The sequence below is a fragment of the Hirundo rustica genome, chromosome 17, assembly GCF_015227805.2.
Source record: "Hirundo rustica isolate bHirRus1 chromosome 17, bHirRus1.pri.v3, whole genome shotgun sequence".
Taxonomy (NCBI): Eukaryota; Metazoa; Chordata; class Aves; order Passeriformes; family Hirundinidae; genus Hirundo; species Hirundo rustica.
Window position 1 is genome coordinate 2,054,535 of NC_053466.1, and position 27,396 is coordinate 2,081,930.

Consider the following 27,396-nt stretch of genomic DNA (forward strand, 5'->3'; position numbering starts at 1 on the left):
GTGATTGAGGTGGGGAGCGATGAGTGGGGGTCACTGAGCTGAGGGGGGTGGCTGTGCATGAGGACTAACTGATGAGTGTATGGAATTCTGTCCATTGAGTGGCTGTCAGGTGGTGTGAGGGCTGCCTGCTGCCTTTCCTGGGGCTCACAAATGGATTTTTACACAAATGATGTTTTCCTGAGCACAGCAAGGAGCATTTCAGCCGGGGTGTATCCCTGCCTGCTGCCAGCACTGCCTGAATGGTTTGTCTACCCAAGGGATATCCAAGAGGTTTCTTTCTCCGTGCTGCTGGGATTCACCCTGGATCATCTGGATTGCTGAGACACCGTCTGAAATCTCTCCAAGTACGTACCCCCACTGACCAAACCTGCCTCCTCCGGTCCGTGTGCTCCTCCAGCAGCCAGCTGCCATGGCGATGCAGCAGGCGGATCCTGCTGGCTCTTAAAAATCAGCCTAAAGATCTCTCGAGACCAGTGATTTTGTTGAAAAACCTTCACGGAAAGGCTTTTGCCACTCTGAAGGCAATTAGGGTAAGTTAATAACCAGTACAAACAGGAGCTGGGCTGTTCAACCTCTCACATCAGGGTTTAAATGCTGACAAGGGCTGACAGACGTCTCCCTAGTCAATAATTCACACTGATGCTGAAGAAAGAGAAGGTGGAAAGCTCTTAATTCAAGGCCAACACTTAGAATTTAATGATGGGGAACTTTAGGCCTACTTGCAAGGCTCTTGCATAAAGAGATGAAAATGAAATGGGACAAAAGCAGATGGCTTTGAAAACCAGCAATAAAAAGATGTGAGCAATGCACGCTCACTTGTATTTTAAGTGGCAGACAGGAGTTTTTGAGGGGAAGGGAAGATTAAAGATGCCCCTGATACCTTTGCCCTGGACAGACTGAGAAGGACCAGGAGCATTGTGACCCTCTGGTGACAAATTGGTGTTTATAATGGATTAGAGATTTTTTTCTTTTGGAAATAATTGTAGCAGGAAAATGGGTTTGGTTTGTTTTTTCTTTTAGCTAGGCCAGGTTGAGTGACAAGAGCGGGGAGAAAAGGGCACGAGGTGGAGGCTGTCCTTGTTGTGCACCCCAGGACTCTGCCTTGGGCACCAGCACCGTCCCGGGGCTGCAGGTGATGGAGGGGAGTGGGATGCAGCTGTGGTATAGGATTTTTTTTTTTTTTTTTTTTTTTTTTAAAAGGGTACAAATCACACCAAAATACCACTCCTCTGTGCTGGCAGCACCCAGCCCTGTGTGCTCCCACGATGGTGGCCCACAGCCCTCGCACACCAGCCCCAGCAGAGCAGGGGCTCCCCAGCTGAGCTTTTGGGCAGAGGCTGTTCCTGGGCTCTGTACAGCAGGAAGCATTTTATACTCTCCTGACAATTGCAATCCAAATAGCCATTCATCAGTTCTTGTGATTTGCCATGAAATTATATATGCTCTGTGATAATGATGCAGAGGGCTAAAGAGCTGATCTTGGCAGGAGATGAGACGGGCTAGGCTGGTGGGTAACTTGGAAGGGAAATAGAGCAGCTTTTGGTGGGATGCCTGGCTCTTATCAGCTCTAGGACCCTGGAGGGTGCTGGGCAGAGGGAGAGGTGTCCAGAATGAGCTCTGCCTGGCTTCTGTGTCATCTGGGGAGAACTGGGTTCATAAGAGACTTGGGAATGAGTGTCACTACGTGCATGTGTGAGTAACAGCTGAATTAATTGTTAGGTTTGTTTATCCTCTCATTTTTTGGCCTCCTGCAGTTACCAAAAAGGATTTGTCAGGACTCCAGGCAGTGGAGTGGTAATAAATCACTGGTCATAGACAGGAGGTTGGAGCAGTTGTATCTGGAGTGATTTGAGATTGGTGTTGGCGTTGCTGAAGGGCAAGTGCTCAGATGAGCTGGGGGCCTGCAGCACAGGCAAACAAACCAACAAACCAACCAGCTCTGCAGAAATCCCCCTGAACTGAAATCCGTGGGTGCACGGTTCTCCAGCTGTGGAGAAATCCCCTAACAGAGATGCAGGGGGGTCTGGGGAGGTGAAGCCTGGGCAGCCACCAGTGCATGGGGCATTGCCAGACCCGGCCGGGCTGCAGGTCCCTTCCCTGGTGGCACCAGTGACCAAAGCCACCCCTGTGAAATTCACAGCACCTGCCTGTCCTGAACTGGAAATCTGCCAAAACAGAGCTGAAAGGTGAAATCCTTGTGCTGCAAACACAGCGCTTTCTGGATCCCGCTTTCCAGTCCGGGGGGTGTCCGGATCCCACCGAGGACGGACGGCGTTCATCTCAGCTGCAGACGCAGCTGACAGGTGAGCCTTCCCTCTCGTTGGCCCTTGTAAAAGGAGACCAGGCAGAAGGGGCCGCCCGTGGTGCTGGGAGGCCAGCCCAGAGATCAGTTTCTCCACCAGCATCGTGGGGAGTGAGTGCATCGGTCACAGACCGCTCCCAGTGCCTGGGTTGGAAGAGGCTGCTGTGTTTCCCTTCTTTGGAAATAATCCCGCTGTCCCTCTGTAAGTGCAGGGAACCTGACGAAGCACAGGGTGTTGCAGGGGTGGTGAGCTCCATCTGGAGAGCTGTCTGCTTTGAAGTCAGATGCTGTTTTAAACTCTGCAGGGTACTTTTGCTTAGGAAAAGCAGCAGTTGTCAGTAAAGACTGATCTTGGTCCAGAAATTTTTGCTGCTCCCTGACTTATTTTCATATTTATTAGTCATTTGCAATCTCTTTGATGACTAAATGCATGTTCAGCTTGGAGAAAACTGTTGCAGTATTTGCTGAGGTAAGTCAGGGCAGAGGAGATGCTGACCACGCTGGCCATGCTAACGATGGTGCATCTAGATTAGTCATTATTAATTGCCATGGCAGCCCCAGCGCTGCTGAGCAGATGCTGAGGTGACTCATGGAGCCAGCAGGAGCCCTGGGGAGGTTGTTCTGAGCTCTCACCTAGGGGCAGTTGTTCCATAAGGCTGCAGGTTAGAAAATGTTGTGCCTGTGGGAGAGGGACAGCGCCAGGAGCTTCTGGGGGTTCTTCTCCTGCCTCCAATGGCACAGGAGGAAGGGGAGGCTTCACGAAGAGTCAATAACACAGCAGCACCATCATCCAGGGGGTTGCTGTCGAAGACACTCCATCCTAACCCAACGTGTTCCTGGAGCTGCTCTGCACAGCTGTCAGCAGGTGTGGCCTGATGGGCCCCGAATCAGCTCCAGTGAAACACGGATTCTGAAGAGGTTTGGACTCCATTGGCTCGGGTGTTTGTTTGTAGAAGTCCAGACTTCAGCTGTGAAATCCTGATCCAGCTCTGCCCAGGACCCTGGAGTATTTTCTGCTGCTGTTTTGTCCTGAGCCCTTTCCAGAAAGCAAAGCAGCTGCCAGAGGTCAGAGATGAGGAACCTGGAAGGTGTGTGCCTAAAGATGGGTGCCAGGTTTGGATCTGCATTCCAGCTGGACCAAAGCAGAGCTTCACCCCATGGGAATGTTAATCCTGGGCCTTGGCTTAGAGCCATCTCTGGCTTTCATGGTTTTGGAACTGAAAAGGAGTGCCAGGCTGTCCAAGAGAAGAACAAGCCCTTATACCCAGTGAGAACTCACAACTGGCTCCTTAGCACTGAAACCCATCAAACTCCACCCCACTGGACTCATTTTGAAGCTACCAGTCTCCATGGGCTGCCAGAACACTCTGCTTCCCCCCAGCCCAGCCAGAACCCCTGAGCTGGAGCTGCCTCCTCCATCCACTGGTGAAGGAGAAACCAAATAGGAGAGGTTGCTCTTGGGTCTCTTTGAGGGGGACGCAGCCTTTTTATTAGGTTCAGATGTTGTTTTCTGCCCCGGGCTATGCTGGAAAGTAAAGCAGAGTGTGTTAATGCTGGCTGGAAGAACCTCTGTGGAAACAGGCTGCAATGAAGCAGGTTCCTCCTGTGCCCGTTTCCTGGGGGAATGGGGGAGACGGGTCAGTGTGGGAGGCACGGGCATGGGCAGAGTCACCCCTTGCTGAGCTTCCCTTACTCTCTAAAATCTCCCAGCAGCGAGTGTGGCTTTAGCCAGCCTCCCACTTCTCCAGGGCTCTTGGGCACCTGCTGTCCCCTGGCCAGTGGCAGCTGTCCCCAAGCCAATGGCACCCAGAGGGAGAGCTGGTGCCCGTGCTGAGCTGACGGGTTCCTTCTGGATCTGTTCCCTGCTGGGAGATGTGGAGGTGGAGGACTCTCTGCGAAGGTCAAGGCTGTTCTCCAGATGTTATTTTTCACCATTAGGCAGTGTTTAAACACACTGTGATTTCCCTCCCCGTTTCTTTCGGAGCGCACGTAGAGGAGAGACCCTTGGAGGAGCGAAGTGAGTGGCAGGGGGAGGGCAAAGGAAACCTTCCCAGAAAGCGCTGAGCTGGGCTGCCCATTAGCAGAGCCGGGCTCCAGAGGGTCCCTGCCGGCCCGTGCCAAGCCTGGAGGCCTTTGGAACACGTGGCTCATTAACAGAGTGGCTCAGCCACGGCCAGGCTCGCTCACGGGGCTGGTGCTGCCAGAACAAGTCCCGGGGGACTCGGAAAGGGCCTCATCTGCAGGGTTCAGGGCAGAGCTCTGCTGAGCAAAGCACCCTGAGCCTCAAAGGCTGCTCCCCCATTCCCTGCTCCACTCCACCTTCGGTCCACTTGGAAAACGGGCTCAGACTAGAGCGGGAAGGACACTCAGCTCCTGTCCCAGATACTGAGGAGCCTGCGTGGCGCTGGGTGCTCTCTCCTCTGGGTCAATGTGTATCTCAGGGTAAAGCCGGTGCTCAACCAGCCAAGGATGCTCCAAGAGACGCTGCCATCCCGAAATGCCTCATTAGCAGCTGGACTTGAAGTAAAAACCCCAGCCCTGCCCCTCCAGGACCATCCTACTTGGCCACAGCAGGCTCAAAACATGCTGTGCATCGTGGCCTCTCCGAGCCGTGCTCGTCAGCAGATAAAATGAATATTCTGGAAGTGCAGGCGCTAAAAAAAAAAAATCACTGTCGGAAGCACAGCAAAACCCATCTGCGAGTGGAAGAGGTCAAAGAAGAATACAAAGGCTTTTATTTCCTGGAGGCATTTGTCAGCAAGACAAATGTGGGGGTTTTTTTTAAATTTGCTGCCATTTCCTAGCTGGCCGCCCACGCAAGCGCCAAATGGACTTTCACTCGCATAGCGCCGAGTGTTGGCTTGTGTCCTTTGTAATCCAACGCTCAGGAATCAGGCGGAGTCTGGATCCCTGTCTGCTATCAGTGAGTGGGGCATATTTAAAGGATATGGGCAGATTTCAACGCTACATCTATAACTAGTTTATTGCTGGTGCGCTCCTCTCTTGCCCTTATTATTTATGTTGATAATGATAAACGAGGGATTGATGATTCTGGCTGGTTAGTGAATAATCAGGTTATTTCACTGCAAGGCCCCAGGGGAAGGAAATGTTTCTATAGTCCTCCATCAAAGAGAAAGCGGTTTGCACGCGCGTGTGCATCTGTTGTTCGCTCCTGCCCTGCTCTGAGTGGGTTTTGGTGTGGTTTTGCAGCCTCCCTCTGCAGGTGTGCCTATGCCCAGGCACTCCCATGCTGCATCCCAGCCCAAAATGTTTCCCAGTCTACTCAGTCCCTCGGCACCATCAGCAGCAGCCACGCAGTGGAGACCAACTCTCTGGAGCAGTTTGGTCTCCAGAGAAGGAGATTTTGGTGTCCTGTGGTGGGAGGGTGCAGCCAGGAGCCCCGGGGCGGTGCATGGAGAGCCCCAACCACAGCAGTCACCTTGGAAGGAGCCCATTTGTATTTCAAGGAGCTGCAAATATCTGCTTGGTCTCAGGATTTGCTTGTGAGACAGGAAGAACCTTGGGGAGATGATCTGAATGTTTATGTATATAGAAATGTCTAATCACCAGGCTCAGAACAGGCTCGGGAAGGGAATCTGGAGGTGGTTAGCTGGAGAGGAGGATATTTTTATGCTAGAAATGTGCTGTCCGCCTGTTTGTAGGGTAGGAAGGATACGATGAGAATCAAAGGCTTGGCAGGATGAGCATTTTCATCCTCCTAGATGTGAACTCCCCATCTGCCGTGGACTCCAAGGCGTGGAACTATTTAGATCCAATATCATTATTAGAAGCAGAAAATAGAGCTCATAAAACTCCCTCCTTACACCCCAAAAAAGCAATTCCAGGACCCTTTATCCTACTTGAGAACAAGCCATTCCTGCATTAATTTCCCTGCTGTGACTGGGCTTGTTGCCAGGAGGAGCCTCAGTGCTTTGGCAGAAGATGCACGGCCCTGGGGCAGGTCCAGTGTCACCAGAGCAGGGGATTTGGGAGCTGAGCTGGGGAAGGGCAGTGCGGTGGCCAAGCCACGTTCCTGCCAGGCTGTGGAGTTTTGCAGGGGCTGCATCTGCAGTGGGGATTGCTCCCACAAGCAATGTGATGGAAACCAGCACTGGATCCACATCCCAGGGCTGGGCAGACGCTGCTGAGGGCAGCTGGCAGTGCCAGCCCTGGAAGTCACCATCCTGCCACCAATGCCAAGCATCCAGAGGCCCCACGCAGCCATCCTGGGGGCTCAACTGCTGAAGCCAAGGTGCCCCCTGAGGCACTGAACCTGCGACACAGGACACGAGGAGGTTGCAGAGCTGCGTCTAAAACATCCCAGGTGGGTTCAGTCGTCCTGGGATGGTTTCTGGGGGAGATAGTAGAGAAGCCACAGGGTCAGCTCCAGGCACAGAGAGGTATCTGCTGTGACAGTCTCCCGTTCCAGTCTCCCCACAGAGAGGGGTTAAGTGACAGTTCAATGTCCTATGCCAGGGGAGACAGTTCCTATAGGTGGCCATCACTCCAGGCATGCTTCTGGTGATTCCTTCACATTGCAAGAGATTCAGGACATTTTTGAGGACAATAGAACCTCCAGCTGCTTGGCATTGCCTAGAACTTACAAAGACACTTCTGCAGGTCCAGACTGTGACATTGCCATCTGCTGATGGAGAGCAAAGACCCAGCCCAAGGTCTTGCACTGATGGTTTTGCAGCAGGGGGACGTTTTTACTGCTCCAGGATCAGGTAAGGCTCTCTCTGGCAAACCTTTCCATTGTTTGTTAACTGTAAATAGCTATGGAATGAAATTTGATATGAAGGCGTCTATTGTTTCCTTACAGCTCTGCTTTGTTGAGTGGAATAGGGATCCCAGCCATGTGGAGTTTTATTATAATTTAATTTGTAGCTGCCCATAATCAGCAAATTCTTTTAGGTGAGGCTTTTGGCATTTTATATCCAGCATTCTTGCTGTCTGTAAAACCAGCCTAAACCTTTCCTTCTGTTCCTAAAGGCATCTAGTTTAAATTCAAAGTCCATCCATTATAACTTCAGCACCTTGTAATCCCTCTGAGATATGTGCAATTACTCTCTGAAATATCCCAGGAGCAAAACTAATACCAAGCATCATCTGCTTAAATTTACAACATCCAACTAGCACAGTAAAAGCCACTAGCTTAGGGGTTAGCTCATCTGAGCACACTTGCCAAAACACATATCCTGCATCTAACACTGCTTTTGCTGCTGAGGATTTAGCTGCCACCTCAGGAATCTTCACTGGACAGCATTCACATTTTATGGTTTTATTTAAATAGCAGGAGTAGATGCACGTGTCCTTCATCTGGCATTTGGGTGTCAGGCACTGAACTCGCCCGGCCTGCACAACCCCCGCCTTCTCCATGCTGTTGTGTTTCCTCAGGTTCTTAGCCATGAGCTTGTCTCCCATCCTTCATCCCAGAAGCAGCTCAGCCGAGATTTGTGTCCAAAAGCTTGGGATGAGGACACGGACACTTACCCTGCAGCTGAAGCAAGCTTCTTGCATAACATGGCTTCGCTTCTCCTTTCCATTCCTTAAGAGTTTTACAGCTGTTTTCATCCAAGCCCATTGACTTCATCCCTATAAATCCAATGATTTTTCCATAAGGATTAGTGTCAGATTCTCCCTGCAGACATCTTGGGTCTTGGAAGACAAAGGAGCGCTCTGCTAGCGGCTGGCGGGTGAGCCTGAGGCATTCACAGCAGTGGCTTTAAAATGCACTTCATGGCCAGGCAGGGTTTTAGCCCCAGAGCAGCTCATCCACTGTGATCTGGGAAGCCAGGACACAGGAGGGAACCCAATAGTGCACTAGAATGTGGACACCTGGATATGAAATAAGCATTGTGTGGCCTCTTCCAGCCCTTGAAGGCCATGGAAAAGCTGGGAGAGGAACTATCTAGATCCAACACCACGGCTTCATAGCTGGGTAGAGCAAGGTTAAGGTGAAGAGGGAACCTTTAGAGCGAAGAAATGGTGAAACTGACAACCAGGGAAATCCTGCAAGGTAAAACTGCCTCTGAGAGCTCCTCCTCAGCTTTCCCTGGGCATGCAGAGCAGGGTTTGCACATCACAGCACTGACTGACTGTGCCACAGCCACCCATCCACGGGAGCTGAAATCCACAGAAAGGAATGGGCACACCAGAAATGTTCCCTCTGGAGGGAAAAAGGGCATTAGGCATCAAGTAAAGGGGTATGGAATAGGAAGGAAACTCTGCATACATCAGCATGAGGGTTTGAGCATTTTATTACAGTATATAAATTTTGTCTCCTTAAATTACTCTCTATGAGTTGAACAGAAAGGGATTATGGTGGAGGAAGGAATATACAAAAATAAAAGGATATCGTGAGCTACTGCATCACCACATATACAACAGTAAAGTACTTTACAAGCATTTAGAGAATCAGACTTACAAAAATAAAAATATGACACATCCTAATGCATTTCCACCACTTTTAAGTTCTCTTCTTCCTTCTCTAACCTTCAGACACCTTTCAATCCCATCCGCAGGTCACAATTCACATGATAGGATACTTTGCTCATTTTGATGGCAATTACAGTATCTGAAAAAGAATTAGTGCCTCCCAAGACTTATAAAATCCAATGGTTATAGAGCTTTAGGGGGGATGTTCAGAACAGATCAATTTGTGAGTGATCAGGTGATCCTTCAGGGAGCAGACTTTATCTGGCAATAAAAATCTGAATATCCCACAAGAAGATCCATCATCCCCTATAAAACATTCCCCCATCTGCACAGAGGCGCAGCTCTGCATGCTTGATGGATACACACAGAGAGTGCCTCTGTGAGCCTGGGGGATGCTGATGCTCACAGACTTCGGCAGGACTGAAGGACTGTGACAGAGGATGGATCTGATTTTGTTTCAGCTCTAAAAAAGGCAAAGATACCTTCTGCTACAGGGGAAGAGGCAGGTTAAAACCACAATGGCTAAATATCCTAGCTCACAGTGTTCACACACAGAACCATTCACCTCCATGTCAGACTCACGGCAGTCTTTAGTCTTCAGTTTGCTCTACAAAGTCTTTTTTGCTCATTAGCCTTCTGGTGACCTTTCCCATTTTTTTTAAAGACACACTCAACATAAATAGTAAACAGCATTCACTTCTCTGACCAGCAGCTCACTCAAACACTGCTATCAACACCCAAACACCATTTCATCAGTCCCAGAAAGTGTGCACCCAGGGTGCAAATCTGTCTGTATTTCACATTGAGGAAAGTAGAGCTGGCTTAGGAAGGAAAAAAAAAAAAAAAAAAAAAAAAAGGCAAAAAAGAAAGACAAGCAGTAAACTTTTGGTCAGAACTGTTCTCTGCAGTTTGTGCAACGTATTCCACAGCTTCTGAAAGTTCAATATTTGGTTAGGGTGTCATCTTATTGGCCCCAAATGCAATGACAGCAATGCAGGCAGACCAGACATGAGCATGCTCTGTTGCATTTCAGGGCGAAAGGATCATAGGGATGAAGGGGAGGGAGAGCCCCATCTTTGAGATAGGGACTTCCCATATTGAAAAAAACAATCCTCCCCCTGCCAAAAATAGATAAGGGCAGTGTCTGACTTTACCCATCAGGCTGGCAGAGCTGTGGGCAACATGCCTGCACATCAGGATCCTGGGGAGAAAAAGTGTAGCCACAGTCCCAGCTGTTGAAGGAAACTCATCTTTCCATGGTCTAAATTTATCATTTGTGTCTTTGAGAAGATACACAGGAAAAAAGATGTGTTGGCTGAGATCAACAACACTCCATTTAAAAGAGAAGTACCTCCCTAGTGGGACTCATTGTTCCTTTTAGGTGTACAAACACACTACAGGTATGGCCCAAGGCACTTCTTGGCTGCCCAGAGCGATTATTCATTGGCAGCACAAAAACACAATTCAGTTTCTGGTGTTTAAGCAAAACAAAAAAAGCCATCACTTTTCCCAGTCATGAGTAAGATGAACTTTGGCTTTTCTACCACTGCCTAACCCAGCAGCAGGGACAGAGTGGACAGGCAGGTTGGGATGTGTGCCAGGCAAGGGTGAAGACTTGTCCCTCCGTGGTTTCCTTCACCTCAGGAAAAACAAAGTTCCTTTCCAATGCCAGCTTTTGCTGAGAAGAAAAGCAGCTTGTGACGGCCCCATGGGAGATACCATATAAGAAGGGATTTTTCAAAAATTTCTCCAGATCTCAGGCACTTGGCAATGTCCCAGTGGATGTGGTCCAGGGTGATAGTCCCACAACAGCCACCGTGGCTACACAGCCCAAAATGTGTTCAGCAGCCTAGAAACCCAAGCTGCTTCCTATCTTCTTTATTCCCTAACATGGCAAGACCAGAAAAGCTGCTTCAACTCCAAGGAGCAGGAGCATGTTAGGTCACTTCTAGTGTGTTTGCAGAGAAAACAAAGCATGAAGCTTCAAAGAGGCCTGGGCTGGGCGTGTGGGACCCTCCAGTGCCAAGGATGCAGCCCTCCCCTGCACCCTCCCGGGGTCACATCCACCTGTGAGACTTTGCCTCAGCAGCCCCTCTCCCTGTGTGGTGGAAGTCCAGGTTGAGGTTCAGTCTCTCTGCTGGATTTGTATTTTGCGCACTACGGGGTTTTTTTTGGCTTGCCTTGAATTCTCTTTTACTGTTGCAGCTGATTATTTAGGAAACAGAAATAAGAGCGGACAGAGTGGGCAGAAACCTGCAGCCAGTTACGATGAAAGGGATTTTTCTGGGGAAAACCTGTCCCGCTCAAAGACCAGCATGATCAAGAACAGCGGCTCTGTGCTCGAAGCAGGGGAACAATCCAGCTGTTAAAAAGCAGCAAAGCCTGATGTGTGGTCAGAACAGGGAGAGTCCGGCACCCCCTCAGCTCTGAAGTCAGCCTGTCTCCATCAGTCCACTCCGTCTGTCATCGTGCAGGGATCTCCTGGGTGTGAGCACTGGCCTTGCTGTTGGACCTGGATTACACCGCTGTCAGCCTGGAAACCCTCCCCTTGGCACGCAGGCACCGAGCCCTCCAGAGCCTCCTCGTGTCCCCAGGAAGGCAGAGGGGTATTTCCCCTGCTCCCAAGGCTCGCTCAGCAGCATGTGGCCAACAGGACAGACCTCAAGATGAACTGGCAAGTAAGTGCATCACCAACCTCACCGCGCCGGGACCGCGTTCACCCGAGCGCCAACGCCCTGCTGCCTAAGCCAGCTCTCCTGTTGGCTGGAGCCCTGGGGAGAAGGGCTGCTTCAAGCATAATAATCCCTTTGGAAGCAGATGCTGCTTTTCCAAGCTTTGATGCTGACAGACAGTGACAGCAGAATCTGACCAACAACAAATATAATCCTTGTTTGTGCTGCTGTAAAGAATTCAACAGTAGGTGGAAGCCTCGGAAATCCTTTGAGAGGTTTCTTCCTACCCAAGTCCTAACTCCCAGGAGAGAGGCAGAGTTCAGCACTGCCATAACACACATCTTTCAGCACTAACGATGCTTCAGCTGTCAGGATTGAAGTTGGGATTTAAAGACTTTATATTTACCTCTGGTGGAAAAAACCGTGCTACATTTTAAACAAGAGAACTCTGTTTCATAAAGGTCACAGTTCTGGTCACATTTACCAACTGCTCTTTGAAACTGATGGAAAAAGTATCTTTATATGTCACTAATTTTATTATTTTTTTCAAGTTTTTCAGATTTTTTTTTTTTTTTTTTTTAATCTCAGTGGGTTTGTGCGTCAACTGTTCTGGGCAATCAGCTACGTCTTGTTGACATTGTTAGTAGGCTTTCTGACTTGGCTGCTCAGCTGTGCTCTGAAATAACTCCATCAGACTCACAGCAAGTCAGGAACAAAATGGAAAGTTTAGAAGAGAGAAAGCTGGAAATTAATTTCCGGAGCTGTGTGGTTATTTCTAAGTCTGACCAGCATGCAAAAATTCTTGGTAAGATTTTTGGAGACAATTCCGTGCTATTTTCAAAAGTTATATGTTTGTGGGAATCCAGGCTCTTGCAGATTTTCAGCAAGAGACCGAAGTGAAGATATACCAGGAGATGGGATCCGTGAGTGGGGAATGTTTTACCTCAGGATGGCTGCACTGACTCCTTCTCACTTGTTCCTTTTTGCAGAGACAGTTCAGCTGTTTGTGAAGTGCCTGGTTTTAGTGCTACAGCCTGGCTGATTAAGGAAAACCTGGATGCATTTGGGCTCTTCAATCCTTCAAGCTCTACACTGAGGAAGTTTGGCTGCTCCTCTACAGGCGGAAAAGCTGCCCTTGCCACAAATATGGGAACTGTCGAGAGGGTGAGTTAACCCTGCCCTGGCTTCAAAGAAGCATCTTCCTGCTTTACACTCCTCTCTGCAACACAGCCACACCCTGAAACTCAGAAGGGCTGTGAGTGCATACAGATCCCTTAAATTAGGTGTTAGAGGCAGTGAACAGCACGGCACACTTGATCTGACAATATTTTTGATAAAAGGGCACTGGGCTCCTTAATCTTTCAGTCACTTTTAGAAACTAGCCCTTCAGCTGTTCGTTCTCCTCAGTCTCCCTGCGTGCTCCTGCCTGGGCTCACAGAAGATGTGTCTGTGCATCAGAGCAGGCCTTTCTCCCATCTCCTGGTTGTGCTGTGCCTTGCTATGGTACACAAACATCCAGCTGCTAGCAAGAGCTGGGAGACCTGTTTAAATCCTCTTTTTCTTGGGATGACAGTCTCCACTCCTCTCAGGAAGTGGGGTGACTGCAGTGCTGTAATAGAGCAGCTCTCACTCAGATGAGCTGTTGGAGCAAGCTGTGATGCACTGGTACAAATAACCACCTCCTCTGCAGTTCAGCTCTGAAAGAGATCTGGTGTGTGCTGGGCTGACCAGACGCTGACTCTGCAGTTGGTCTTCCCTTTGCAGGGACCAAAATAGCTCTGAAGCTCACAGTGACTCTCACTTATGTGCTAGACAAGACCTACAGAGCTCATAAGGCATCATTCTGCTACGGGTAACAGGGTCCTTTGTCATCTTGATTTCATCTAAACACAAGCCAAAAATAGACATGCTCGGGGAAAAAAAAAAAAAACCAAACCAAAAAAACCCAAAAATAAAATCCAGATCATGAATGTCAGGAACGTCGCAAAATACAAGCCAGCCTCTCACTGATCAAAACCATCCTGTGTGCCCTGCAAGCCTCCTCCCAGCCAGTTCAGCCTCCGAGAGCTGTTCTCCAGCCATGAATATTCAGCTGTCACCGAGCAAGGCCCAGGCAGAGCCCCGGCGGAGGCGCTGGCCTCCCGGGGGTGGCGCGGCTGCCAGCGGCGGGGCGGATCAGAGGGTCTCGCCGTACACGACGCACGGGTTGGTTTCCTCGCAGAGTTCCAGCTGCACGCTGGAAGCGAACCAGCGCTTGGCACAACCCAAGCTGTAGTTGAGGGTGGTCCGGTAAATGTTCTTGGCACGCTTAGGGAAAATGATGGTCGTGCTCTGAAACCTCACCGGCTTCTGGCGGGGCTCGAAGATCAGCTGGGACTTGTAGTTCCGCCAGGTGCAGTTGGGAGCAGCGATGATGGTCTCGCTGTAGGTGGTGACGGTGGGGATGGGGCCGTAGAAGATGTCATCCCGATAGTGCTTCTCCGAGTCGTACTTCACCTCGGAATTGCACCTGCAGAGGACAACAAGGTATCAGGAGCACAGCTCAGGCAGCAAAGGAGGCGAGACAGGCAAGAATCTTCTCTAGCCCTTTGAAGCTGGCAGCGTTTACCAAGCTCTTACTGCACAGACGCTGGGGCAGATGCCAACTCTACAACCCAAAGCCAAGAGGACTCTGTCCTGCTGGGGAATCGTGCTGGAACCCCACCTTGCTGTGAATCCATCCCAGCATTTTTGCAATGTAGTCACACCAGGGCAGAACACTCCTGGCTGCACAGGCTCCAAGCAATGTTCTTCTTCCTCTGGTTTTCTCCATGGGTCCCACTGGGGCCTCAGCTCAGCCCTGAGAGCTACACTGCAGGCAGACAAACACCCTGTAATGGACCTGTCAAGATGTCAAGGTTGTCTTTTTTCCTTATGCCACCTTGCCAACATTGCACAAAAATGCCCAAACCAGCTAAAATCTGAGTTGTGGGAGATGAAGGGTGAGGTTGCTTGTTGGAGCCTACAAAAAATCCAAACAATGCTGAAGGAGCAGGTAAAGCAAAGGGATATTGTGGGCTACGGCTGCCCAACGCACAAGCCACTGGTCTCAAAGGAATTGGCCACCTGAACTACCAACAGATGAAGAACCACAAAAGGTAGGATGTCACAGCTCTGCCTTTTTTTCTGCAGTCATCCAGGAGGGATGTGCGGACACCAGGCCAAAAAAAAGGGCTTCTTCTGGAATCCCTAGCCATGAGGAACAGCAGGACTTCCACTGGTTTTCCCCGCTCCCCAAACGCTCCTCCAGCAATCAGCAGCCAAGGAATGTGCAGCTCCACGTAAAAAAGATTAAAAGCTGGGTGTGTGCTTGTCATTACCTCCACCCAGAGGGGGGCTGACTGATTGTGCACCGCGTGTAATCTGAGCTGCTGTAATGTATTTTGCACAGCTAGGGTGTAAGCAAGTCATTCAGCACACATAAAACAAGACTCCGATGTAATCACCACAAAAACATGCCCGCTGGCAGTTCCCCGGCCAGCAGAGATTTACTGGGGTACCTTTCCAGAGAGACTTTTGCATAGGTTGAAGGGGTTTACAGTCCTCCCACTGCCCCTGCCCCAAGCTGTGTGTAAGTGCTCCCTGCTGTTTGCAGGGTACATTCAACATCAGCAAGAGAGCAAAGGAAGAGCAAAGACCAACATCTATCCATCGGCCACAGCCCCACAGGAGGGCAGAGCATCTCCATCAGTGGCTTGAGGGACCATCTCCTCACATGGAGGAGCTCATTCAGTGTCTGTGGGCTGTCTAATGTTGGTTTCTCTGTGGCAAGAGCGAACAGAAACAGGTGCCAATTAGAAGGGTGTTGCTTCTGAAGATACAAGTCATCTGGGAACAGTATGAAGACCATCAGATTATTTGGTGGAGGCCATCAAGCCCACAGATGGTAATGGTTTTCTCTCATAGCCTTGGATTTTAGCTGGCCTTACAAGGAAAGCTGCCTTCTTTTAAAACCTCCCTCCAGTTCCTGCCTCTTCCCCTCTGCCTGTGCTGCTGTCAATGGCTTTAATTCAGGAATTATCCTCCCACCTGTCCTTCCCTTTCCATCAAAATAACCATGACTCCCATTTGTAAACACATTTTAATTTTTGGCAGAAGCACCAGAAAAAAGACAGAAATCCCCATCTACCCACCCAATCCCATCTGTACCTGATTTCCTGCACGGGCTCAGGGTTGACCTCAATGCTTTCTCCAAAAAACACCGGGTACATTCGAGGCCTTATCTCTGGCGTGGACGGGTTCAGGAGGAGATAAGGCATCTGCAGGGAAGGAGAGCACAGCAAGTGTTGGGACACAACCGATGGGGCTGGCGCAGTTCATAACGTGCTATGACTGGCAGCTGAGCAGCCTAACACAACACCTGGACTGTCCTCACCTACCAACACCTGCCTCTGCCCCAGCACACCTCCCAGGTACGTGACTGTGCCCACATCTCTGTCACTTCATGCTGCAGTACCTGTTTGTTGAAATTTAACCTTGCCTTTCCTTCTTCCTTTCTTGTTTCTCATAGGAATTGCAATTGTTTTTGAGTTTCCTTTAGCCCTGATATTGCCTTTACTGCTAGGAATTAACAAGTCTTAGAAACACTCAAAATGTGACAGCATGGAGAAGTGCTCCACGTCTGACCTAACACAGCGACAGGGCCTAAGGCTGCTGACTTGGAGGACGTAGGTCTACTGAAGTGAGACGTGCATGTATTTTTATAGATACACATATAAATATGTACATAAAGTCATGTATCCCTTGCAGCAATCCAGCAGAGGAAGTGATAGACTTGCTGTTCCCAAAGCCTCTGTGCCAAAAATGGTTCTTGTGCTCCAAAGGACATTCTTGTTGACCATAAAAATGAGGGTGGGGTGAGACACTGGGGCACCTTGTGGCCTCTGCAATGCAGGAAGCCAGTTGCAAGCCAGGACTTTATAATGAATGGAGAAGCTCCAATTCATCATACCAAAAACTGGATTTTTAAGACTAACTGCACCGTGAACTTACTCACTCTGACAAATTGTCACAGGCCAGCCTAGGCTCCTCTGCCCACCACAGAAATGACTAATCTCACTTCTCTACACTGCAGTGCTCCTGAACACCAGCTCCCACATATGGGGATCCTGTGTCTGGTGCCTGGACCAAACCCAGCAGCTAATTCGGCCTAATCCTGCCCTCCTGGAAAAATGTCACTGCAGGTTTCAGTCTCAGCCACTATTTTTCTGTCAGCAGATATTTATGACGCACAGGGACACAGGATCTCTTTAAAGGAGGTGGCTGGCAGGCTCTCTGCAGGGTCTGTAGATGACTAGCTGAGGTCTGCTTTCCTCCACTGGTCTGGGCCTTCTGCCTCAGGCTAAGGCAAAAAATGTCACTGCTCCATCCGAATTTGCCAAGCCCTTCAATTCTGCATCCCAAAGCCACAAAGCTGTTTCTTCTTTCCATGCTGAAATATCCCTGCACTTTACAACTGTGTAAAGCTGCACTATAAAGTAGTGGCCAACCCCTCTTTTTGACTAAATATTTCAGTTCCATTGCCAGAACACTATCTGCATAGTTATGGGGGGAAAAAAAGAAAAAAAATATATATGTTCACCCTCCCTAGCAAACACTGGCCAAAAGGCAAAGTTCATTCCTGAATTGCTTTCAACACTCTTGACAGGGGAGGGCAAGGGCAGCCTTTTTGGTCGTAAATAAAGCTCTTTGCTTCTGAAATGTGAATTGTTTACATCAGACAAGCCTCAGTTCACAAGGGTACAGATGTCCTGCTTGCAGCAGTCTGCACTTGGCCAGAGCTCTTTCTAAAGACATTTTTGTGCATAAGAAGAGGTTCATTAGGGTGCAGGAGTCAAACACCATTTGCACATGCTCATGAGCTTTGTGAACAGCAGGCAGGCTGCCCTTTGGGGGTTCACCTGCAGAGGGATGCAGATTGCTCGAACTGGTGAAGGAAACAAGGCCGGGGAGACGTGTCCCTCCTTTAAAGGAGCAGTTTCAAAGAAGTGCTTCCAGGCAAACAAGCCTTCACACTTCTTCCTAACAAATGCTGACACTAAGCGTGCTCCAAACATCCCTGGGATGCGGGAAATGTTACAAAGTCTTTCCTGGGGCATCTGGCCCCCAGAGTGTGCATGGGAAAAGCCTCCCCAGCCCGCTGAGCACCGGGGGTGCTGCTCGGTCAGAGCACGGGCACGGCGGCAATCGCCGTCCGTGGAAAGCACAAGTCCCACAGCAGGGAACAGGAAACGAGAACAAGCTGCAGGAACAACACCAGTGTGCGCAGAGGAACGGAGGTGCTGGCACGCATGATCGACATCAATCAGAGTCAAAAATTTGCCGCTGAACTTGGTGAGAGCAGGATTAAGTGCTCTCCAGGTTAGTTCTTCGTAGGGTGGTGATGAGACTATCTCCACTGGGGTTACAGTTAACCTTGCTCTGGCCAGGGAAGCGTGGCAAAAGGCATTTCATGTGCTGTAGATGAGCACCAACTTCAGACCTGCAGGCTTGGCTCAGTTTAGAAAGCTGGAACAACTGTGAACATTGGCAGGCCAAAGCCAGGATTTCTACTGCCTGTCGTGATCATTACAGACTCAGACCTCTCTTCTGTGAGCTGCTGCAGGTCAGAAACCTTGAAGTAACCTGAAGTCTGCACATGGAAGATGTAACTTAGAAAGCTCAGCCTAAAAATAGAGATCTCTAAGACCCTGCAGGCTGCTCACCAAACAGTAACTGATTTGCTTGCACAGCGTGAAGGGGTCACTAAACAGCATCCACAGGTTTCACACAGCAGCCACTGAAAGGCACTTCAGGTGACATTTTGTTTTCCCTCCAGTGATGTTCTGAAATGTTGGCTCCTGCAAGTCACCTGGAGCTGGGAAGCAAGGAACATGGGATATGAGCTTTCCAAAAGATTTGTATTTGGGGCTGAAATGTTATATGTTTGGCACATGTCAAAAGCTGGCTTTTTGGCAAGAGTTTGACACCAACTCCTTCCAATCTGCTTTAAGGGGAAAGAAAAAAGAAAAAAAAAAAAAAAAAAAAAAAAAAAAAAAAAAAGTTGGGTTAAAAAAATAATGACTCAATTCTTTTTCCTTCTTCATAGGAATGGTGGAAAGAAGAGGAGCACTGGACTGTTGAGCTCCCTTGAGAAAATCAGGATCCCTGGCTCGTTTCTAGCAATCACTTGGTGATCTCCAGACACTCCACAAATGAGGTAGGTGTCTGTATTATCCTGCACTACGGATAGTCTGGCAGGGAGCAGAGCTTGCTGCACACTCCTGGGGGTCACTGATGGTGAAGAGGGGAAGCCAACATCACTTCAGACCAGGCTGTCCACGAGTGATCCATAGTTGAGATCTGTCTATCCAAGGGTTGCTGTGCTGAACACTGCAGTGGGGACCTGATTTCATCTGTCCCCAGTAACTGGAGCTGTGCTGGTACTTACCAGATGCAGCTTCACAAAAGACACCACAACCCTGACATTTTTAGGGACAGAAGAAGTCTGGTAGGCAAGGAAGGTCGAGAAGACAAAATGAAAGATACCGGAGATATCAAAAAAGTGACTCCCATGTTTACAACTCGATCCAAGGTGAATATTAGGCAGTAAACAAGCTATTATTTTTATTTCTTTTCCAGTACATAATTTGTGTCAACCAGCAAAGAGTTACAGTACTGTTAAAAGGCTGAAGAGCTTTCTTGTTTGGCTGCATTTTTCCCTCTGCCTTAGCTCTGATGCCTTTCAGGCATGTAACGGCCTGGGCAGCGAAACTCTGCTTTTTGCTAGTAGCAGATAGATAAACACAGATAAAATTGGTTGCTGAACGGAATTCAATCTACAGCTCAACAACAGCATTGACTGTTCTTTAGCTGCCAAATTCCATGCAGCAAAGCAAGGAAAAGGAAAGGAAATTAACGTGACTTGAAATAAATAAACCCTCAAAACCTTTCCCCAGAGAGCACAAAGAACCAGAACTGACTGACTCCTTTTGCTATGGTCATTATATGGAAGGCACCAAGATGTGGCATTAGATCCCTTGGGGCTGTAAGGGGAAACAGCTTTCCAAGTGTCAGAGCTACAAACAGGATACAGCTTCCCAAATTCCCAGCTCCTAACTTAACTAGGGCATAAGCAAATCTCTCACCACATTTTCCCACTATGGTAACATGTCAGGTCCATGAAAATGTCACTTTACTCAGCTGTTATTTACAGCTACAATGAAAGATCTGGCTGAGTTATTTGACACACATCTACATTCTCCGCTCTAGAAGATAAGCAATATTTGTTTAACAGACCATTTATTTTCCCAATATCTGCACGTATTGCACATTACGAGTAATTTATAGTAGAGCCGGATGAGATTATAGTGGGAGGTGATAACAGTAAATGCAAACCTCAGGTAGAAAGCAGGGCTTTATTATTTCAAAGAATTACATCCTTCCTGCTTATCTCCCTCTTTTATTTCAAGTGGGAAATGTGTGCTGCTTTGCTTATTGTCACAGGGTTATGTAGGGACACAATGGAAATTCAACAGCTAGGAGACATCACCCTCAATGTCTTTCATCACAGCCACACTTTTCAGAGCAGATGATGAGATCCTGATGCCTGTTTCTGATCTGCCCAGAAGGGATATCTGTCAGGTCAGGTGAGGCAGATCAAGTGAGGCCCAGAGCCATTTCCTGTCCTTCACCAAGGAGGAAGAGGAGTGGGTGCACATACAGAAATGGATGGGGCTGAGGGACAGGGAACAGCCACATGAGATTAGCCTTAGCCAGGAGAGGAGGAGAGTTCCACAGGCATGGAACTGAAGCTGGGGGAATTCCTGCAGGATCCAGCCCTGGGGGAGTGGCTCAGAAGTGGGTCAGGATGCCAGGCTGCCAACAAGCCCTGAGGCAAACCCTGCTGTGGTGCCAGATGGGTGCCTTGCTCCCTGCACCAGCCTGGGGCTTGCCCAGAGCTGCTGGGACCCACATGGCCTTGGGAGTCACATCCCCTGCCCCGTGTGAGGGCTGCAGGCTGGCTCAGGTTGGGGTGCTGGGCCTCCCTCTCACATGTGCTTTCACTGTAGGTGTTGGCAGGTATAGAAATTACATATGGAAAGCCTTTGATGGCCATGTTCCCCACCCAGTCCCTATAAGACACTGCCCCACTCCTGAAGCACTTCCAGCGCAGGATGAGATGCTGGCTCTGTGACCTAAAGGGTCTTCAAAATGCTGCATGTCAGGAAGAGATGTTCTGGGTTTTCTGGGGTTTTTTTGTTTTTAATATCAGCCATTAATCCAACAGGGTTGGCACAAATGCTGACTTGGACCACACTGTTGGGACCCTGTTGTTGTCTGTGAAGGCTGTGCCAAGGTCTCCTTCTCCATACTTGAGATGAAGCTGGAATCTTCTCCCACCACCCAAGAGTGATTGTGAATCATTCTTGCTGCTGAATGTAAGTAGCAATTCCCTCCATCCCTACAGCTGATTCTCTGGGATACAGTCGCACAGAAGTCAGTGCTCACTGGGGCAGGTTGAGTGCACAAATACTTACAAAGTAAAAGGAACTCACTGAAATGGCAAAAGCTCCTTTCACTGTTGGGATGGAACATAAAATTTCCTGCTTCATGAAGGGACGATGGATAGTTCTGCAGATGAATGTGAGTTAGGAGTGTGATGAATGCAAAGCACTTATTTCAGCACAGTTCACAAGCAGTTCTTCTAGACTAAATCTGTATCCCAGGGCAAGAACAACGGGGAGAACGCTAAGCAGATATGGGTACTTTGAAGTAATTTCATTCCCCACGCTTTCAGCAACTGCTTCTTTGTACAAATTATTAGGGATTTATTTTGTTGTACTTCTGTTCCTTTTGACCCAGCTTTACAGACACAGTCTAGAGAATTCAGTAACCCAAGTCATAAGAATCAATTTAATAATGTTTCAGATTTAAAAGGCAGAACTAGGTAAAAGTCACCTTCTATTTTCCTTAGGATATTTGCACTTAAGCACAAAACACTTGACAAATTCCCTACATGGACTTTATTTGAAGAAATAAAAGCCAATTTATCCTGCACTACAAGTAAAATGAAGGGGGGAAAAAAAAAAGTCCCTAAATGGTGTTGAACTTGTGGTATTTATGACTCTTGCCCTAAATTGCCTTTCATATTTTCTTGGATCCCAAAGCTGTTCCCAAATTGGCTGGTTAAATGTGAATAAATGGTGCATTGTCTTTGAAACAAAGTTGTGCTTATTAAATAGCAGAGAGTTTACTTTTTCAGAGTCACAGTTAATAACACAGAGCAGGGAGAGCACAGATTTTACACACAAGAAAGTCTTCGATAAGGGCATGCAATCTCCTCTTAGTCTGCCTGAGAAGGGCTGTCCTAAAGCAGAAAAATTTTGTAACATATTTGTGAAGTTGGAGCAAAATAGCTGACTGCAGAAGAATGCAACTGGGTTCAGACTTGGTGGTTTGAGAGTTCTGCAGCAAAGAATAGTATGGAATATTTCACTCAGATCTGGAATGTTGTTTCCTTCACCTGACAGCAATTTACTGTAACTGTACTATACTAGAGCCCTGGCTGTTGGTGCCTGAGCTTATATATGGTTTTATAGTATTCCAACACAAAGAGTGCAGGTTGTGTTCCTGGCTCTGTCACGTTTATAAGCAAAACAAACACTAATATAACAGGCGATTAAAAACAGCATTTCTTGGTGTGCAAATAGCTGCAATTATTGATTTGCCAATTCTGCATGCTCTGGTGAACAGCAGAGGAACAGACTTAAACAGAAGCAAATTCATGGGTTGCGTAACTGCTCACAGATCAGCAAGCCCTTGTAAAACGGCAAAATTAAGGCTAATTAGACACTGCAATTTAGAAGTATGAAGCAAGCAATGCTCTCCATATTTTTCCTGCTTTAATATCAGCTGCAAGTACAGTATTTGCACAGTGGAAATAAGAGGAAGTAAAACTCTCTGTAGTCAAATAGAATGAAAATTCCTATTTACTTAATTATTTTGCAGTGAACCAAAAACAGAGTTAAAGAGCAGAGCCCAGCACCATTCCAAATAATACAGTCCAACTGGCTTCAGCATTTGGATCCCTGCAGCCTTCTGTACCTGCAAAGAGCACAGAATTCCAAACATTCCCAATGTATGGAACCCATATTCTATGCACGAGCCCAGGGTTACCCTTGCAATGTGATACAGAATTTGGAAACATCCACAGTGTGAGCTTTTCTGAAGTGTCTAAAATGTTTATTAATGATCAAAACAATTGAAAAACTTAATTTCACCTTACACAGATAACAGGAATAAGTTTTTTCCCCATAGGAGTCAAGCACTAAAATTCTCAGTCCTAACAGCCCATGAACTGAAATTAATAAATTTTCTCATGTTCTTTCTTCTTCGATATCTGAAGACTTTCTTGGATGGTGTGGTGGCCAACTGCCATATGACTGGAATGGAGACTGTCATATCCCCATTACGGAGATTTGCAGACACCTCCACCCCTGCTGGTTTTTGGTCCAGCAGCCTTTACTCACCTTCCTTCCCCATTTTATTTTACAGACACACAGCAACAGCCTGATCCTGCCAAATGAGAGGTGTGTGGGTAACTTTGTACATAAACACTCCCATCGAGGTGGCACACACGCCCAGGCATCTGCAGGTAAGGCTCCTTATTAGGAACTGCAGCGTTAGCAGGTTTGGAGATTTGACTTTCATAATAACACCTCACACCCTCTCCACTGTGAGGAGTCATTGTTCATGGGGAAGGTTTTGGCATGTTCAGAAGTAAAAGGCAGTTTTCAGAAATATGCTCAAAAGGCCTTAGAACTTGAGAAAGTGCACGAGGGTGTGAGGAGTCACTGCAAAATGTCTCTGTGGGAAAGAAGTCTTTGGATTGTCACAAAACCATAGGTAGATACATTTTTCTCATGGAAAGATCTGTGCTGCAGTTTTCATTCCATATAGAAGCCAATTAACCGTGTTGAATACACCTACAAACATCTTTTATACATGTTTAAAAAAAAACTTTAAAGACCCCCGGGGGAGAACTTTCATCATCCTTTAAAAACCTCCACCACCATTGCTCTGAACGTTTTGTTTTTAAAACAGGTTTTATAGCTCAGGGATAGAAATAAACAAATAAAGCAAAATAACAGTCATCATAAATTTACCCAAATCCTACTCCACATTCAACCGCTTCACTGGCGCTGCATCAGGCTGACCGAGACCTGCAGTGTTCTGCCAGCTGTCTGAGCTGACAAACCACTACCTCCGGCTCCACTCGGCTGCCTGCGGACAAACCTTTCACACAGGCTCATGCCACAAAACCCCGCTCCAGCAAAGGGCAGCGGCACACAGCCCTTCCCAGACCCTGTCCCGCAGCAGCTCCCCGGACACACATCCCTAACCCTGCCCCAGCTAAAGGGCACTTTTGTCTTTCTTTCAGCCGGGGCTCCAGCAAACGTGGCTCCACGCTCCTCACAAACCAGATGTGGGATGCCAGGGCGTAATGATGGCTGGGAGCCAGACGCCCCTGCCTCGGTCCGGATGGATGCAGCTCCGACCTGCACCTACCAGGCAGAGCAGTGTCACTGAGAAACAACTTTCTGTTCCAAAGGTGGGTAGGGGAGCTTAGTTCAGACTTGGGTTTCACTCCCACACCGTTATTAAGAGTTCACCCAGTCAAACTGCCAACACTCTGTGAGTGTATCCAAAAACCCTGCCCGGCACTGGGCCAAGCCCTGCCTGGCACGGCAGCGGAGCTGCCAACACCGAACTGCAGCCGCCACGGGCAGCCCGGAGTGCCCCCGGCCGGCGAGGGGCACTGCGGGGGGAACTCAGCCCAGGGGTGCCCAGGCCGTGGCCACAGGCACCCTCCTGCCTGCCCCCCGCTCCGGGGCTCGGCCAGCCTTTCCCCCGCGGGGCCCGGAGGGGACAGAGCCCGGTGCCCGGGTTTGGCTCTTACCACTTTGCCGTCCTTGGCCTCTCGCCGGTGGCCCGGGGCCGGGGGGTCCGCACCGCCGCTGCCCCCTGCTCGGCCCTCACCGGGCGACAGGGAGTAGAAGGGGGGACTGGGGCTGGGGGGCAGCCCCGAGTCCGGACTGTCCAGCAAGCCTTCCCGGCTCTTCTCCTTCAGGCTCTCGTCCATCCCTTGCAGCTGGAGGTGACCTACCATGTCTGGGGGACAGCGAGGGGGCCGCGGCGGGAGAAAATCCTCCAGCGCCGCCCGCCGCGGAGGGAGGGAAGGGGAAGGGAGCCCGGGGGACCCCTCTTGAGTCCCGACCGCCGCTACCAGCCTGCCGGAGCCCGCTGCTGCGCGGGGCAGCGCCAGCATCAGCCAGACCGGAGTGTCCCGGCCGCCTCCCCTCCAGCGGCCCTGGCCCTGCCCGCCCGGCCGCCCCCGCCCTCAGGCGTTCCCGGGGAAGGGAAGCGAAGCCCGATCCCCCCGCCCAGCCCCGCGGGGATGCGGCCGAGTACGCGGCAGCGCTGGCGGCGGCCCCGCCGGCAGGGAGCGCTGGGCGCGGCGGGGGACGGGACAGGGATGCGCCGCGCTCCTCCACAGCCTGCGCCGCCCGCCGCCTCTCGGCGGCTCATTTATCCGGAGAGGGTGGGAGGGAGCCGGGGAGCGCCCTCCCCTTCCCCCGGCCCCCCAGCTCTGTCCCGGCCGCGCGTTCTCGGGCGCTTCCCAGGCACGGAGCGCGTTCGGCGCCGCCCGCCCGCCCTCTCCCTCCTGGGGGGACGGGGCAGGCGCCGCGCACGGCCGGAGGGAGAGGGGTGTCCCCACACACCTCCCCGTGTCATCGTTCCCTCAATGCTGTCCGAGTTCTCCCTCAGTTAGGTTCCATTTCCCCGTCCGAGATTTTTGTCTCTGTTCGACCTGTGCGCGCTCCAAGGCTGGGAAAGGAGCCTCGCCACATAAAACACACCATCACTGGGGCACAGCTTCCCTCCTCTCATTCCGTCACTGCCGCCCCAAGTTTTCCTGCACTGAGAGCTGATTTTCCCCTCAGTTCTGATTTTCATCATCCTTCTTTCACCCCCCACACGCCCAAAGTAAGCCTTTCCCGTCAGTGTCGTGGCTTGTGGGCATGAAGGAAGAGACCTTCCTCTCGAGAACCATCACCCTCTTCACTTTGAGGTAGCAAAGGGCAGCTTCATCAAGGCAGCCAGTTGCCATGGCAGTCTTGGCTACCAAGGCGCACAAACCCGCCATATCCCCCCACGGCAGCCCTCATGCCTGCTGTTCCCTCACGCCTCTTTCTTTGGCTCCACAGCTTCTGGTCCACAACCAAAGAGTTGGCAACCCCATCGCAGTCATCGTGTGGTCAAGGCAACAGTAAACACCATGGAAGGGCATCCCAAATCACAGCACAGCCTGTAGCCAGGAGGAGCAGCATGTGACAGAGGTACTGCCAGCGCTGGGGGGAATGGAGAGTCCGTATTAACCCTCGGGGTTCAGAGAAGCAGCAGTGGTTAAACAGGTCAGGGCTGGCTGAAGCCAATATGGTCAATTGTTGCACAATAACCGGTTGCAGCTAATGTTACCTTGTCCCCAGCCCTGGTTGTGTTTTTCTCATCATGTGTTCTCTCTACATAGAGTCTAGACTGTGAGAAATCTGGGGCAAGCCCACTCATATGGCTCAGCTCAGTGGAGCTTTATTCATGGCAAATAGGTTTCCATGGGAAGCTGTTGAAATACAACTGGCCTCCTCTTGGTCCAAGTTATTGGCCCAGCACCCAGTGGAATGAGACTGTGTCTGTTTATGCTAAAAAATAGGCAAACACAATGCTTGTTGTGGCAACGAATGAAAATGTGAGGGGACTGATACTGTACCTAGTGATAGAGGCTTCACACCCAAACCATGAAAATGGTGCAAAGTCCTTGGAAGTTGAGTTGAACCTAAAAGTGCCCCCATTGCATCCTCCTGAGGGAGCAGATCCCACTCTAGGGTGGTAAAGCTGGATTTGTTTAGATGTGTTCTTACTCAAGTCAAAAGGAAAGGCTAAGGATGCCCAAATCCACCTTTGACTGAAATGAGGGGCCCTCCTAGGAATGACTGAAACGATTTGTATGTACTGAGCTGTGCAGAGGAATGTCACTGATTTGTAAATGTCAAACAGGCACCGAGCAGCCCACACACGAACCTCAGTGAATTCTTACCTCTAACCCGCTCGTCGGCTCCAGCAGCTGCACAGGCGGATTTAGAGCCCCTTACTGTAAGGGCTCTCATGTCTCACACAGGCTACGGCTGATCTGAAAATGTCAAAGGGGACTGAAGGTCAAAATTTCCATAAATTAGTCCCTGGCTTGCTACCTATCATGTAATAGGATTCTCTGGCCAGTTAACACTGTGAAGTCAGGCATTCAGCCCAGCAGTTCCCCTGCAGCCCAGCTCCCCTGCCCCTCTCCTGAACTGTCTCAAGACCATGTGTGCAAAGGGGAAGGAGTGTCTTCAGAGCTGCTTTCCTCCTCGGAGAAAAAAGGAGCAGGACAGAGAGACACTGGGCTGGGGTGAGTGCGCTGTCCTTTCATCCTGGAAAGCCCTGTTTTAGCCTGGGGAGCAGTCGAGGGGAGACTGGTTTTTCTGTTTCTTGTTTTGAGAAAACTTCAGTCCAGTCTTTCCCAGACCTAAATAATGTATGTTTCTAGAGGCAGATTTCAGTACAATATGTGTTCAATACAGAAGTGGTTGTTATGGTTTAGGAGTTGCTGACCTCCAAGCAGCTGAAGACACTGCTGAGCATCCCCCAGCACTGGTAAGGAGATTGACTTCACTTATGAGTCAACCACTTATTTTGCCACTTATGAGTGGCAGAACTGCTGCTGATTCTGCAGGGCACACACCTAATGTTGACATCGTTATTGTGGTTGTTGTTGTTCTGCAGCGCATGTTTGTGCTGTGGTGGTATTATTGTTGTTATGGTTATGATTAGTAATCAGTTTAAAGTTAGTAGTGGGTCGCTCACCCA

The 27,396-nt window shown here is 49.5% G+C and overlaps 1 protein-coding gene and 3 long non-coding RNA genes across 7 annotated transcripts; 3 read left to right on the forward strand and 1 right to left on the reverse strand.

The window, feature by feature from the left end:
• Positions 1-46: 46 nt before the first annotated feature.
• LOC120760540 (uncharacterized) lies at positions 47-11,850 on the forward strand. 4 transcript variants are annotated; one of them, XR_005703390.1, is made up of 5 exons: positions 47-530; positions 2,141-2,303; positions 3,097-6,626; positions 6,923-7,029; positions 7,700-10,203. It is a non-coding gene; the product is annotated as an uncharacterized LOC120760540 (long non-coding RNA). The 4 variants fall into 4 exon arrangements; XR_005703388.1 differs by lacking the exon at positions 7,700-10,203 and adding an exon at positions 10,946-11,850 and having other exon boundaries at positions 2,141-6,626; XR_005703387.1 differs by having other exon boundaries at positions 2,141-6,626.
• RFLNA (refilin A) lies at positions 11,787-24,760 on the reverse strand. The gene is made up of 3 exons (XM_040080955.1): positions 24,392-24,760; positions 15,601-15,710; positions 11,787-13,921 (listed from the first exon to the last, which is right to left on the reverse strand). The coding sequence occupies exons 1-3, from the start codon at positions 24,758-24,760 to the stop codon at positions 13,588-13,590; spliced, it is 813 nt and encodes a 270-aa protein (XP_039936889.1). The 3' UTR covers positions 11,787-13,587.
• On the forward strand, positions 12,007-15,858 carry LOC120760541 (uncharacterized). Its single transcript, XR_005703391.1, has 3 exons — positions 12,007-12,217; positions 12,402-12,576; positions 13,177-15,858. It is a non-coding gene; the product is annotated as an uncharacterized LOC120760541 (long non-coding RNA).
• Positions 18,537-23,064, forward strand: LOC120760542 (uncharacterized). The gene is made up of 3 exons (XR_005703392.1): positions 18,537-18,649; positions 20,720-20,870; positions 22,987-23,064. It is a non-coding gene; the product is annotated as an uncharacterized LOC120760542 (long non-coding RNA).
• Positions 24,761-27,396: the final 2,636 nt, after the last annotated feature.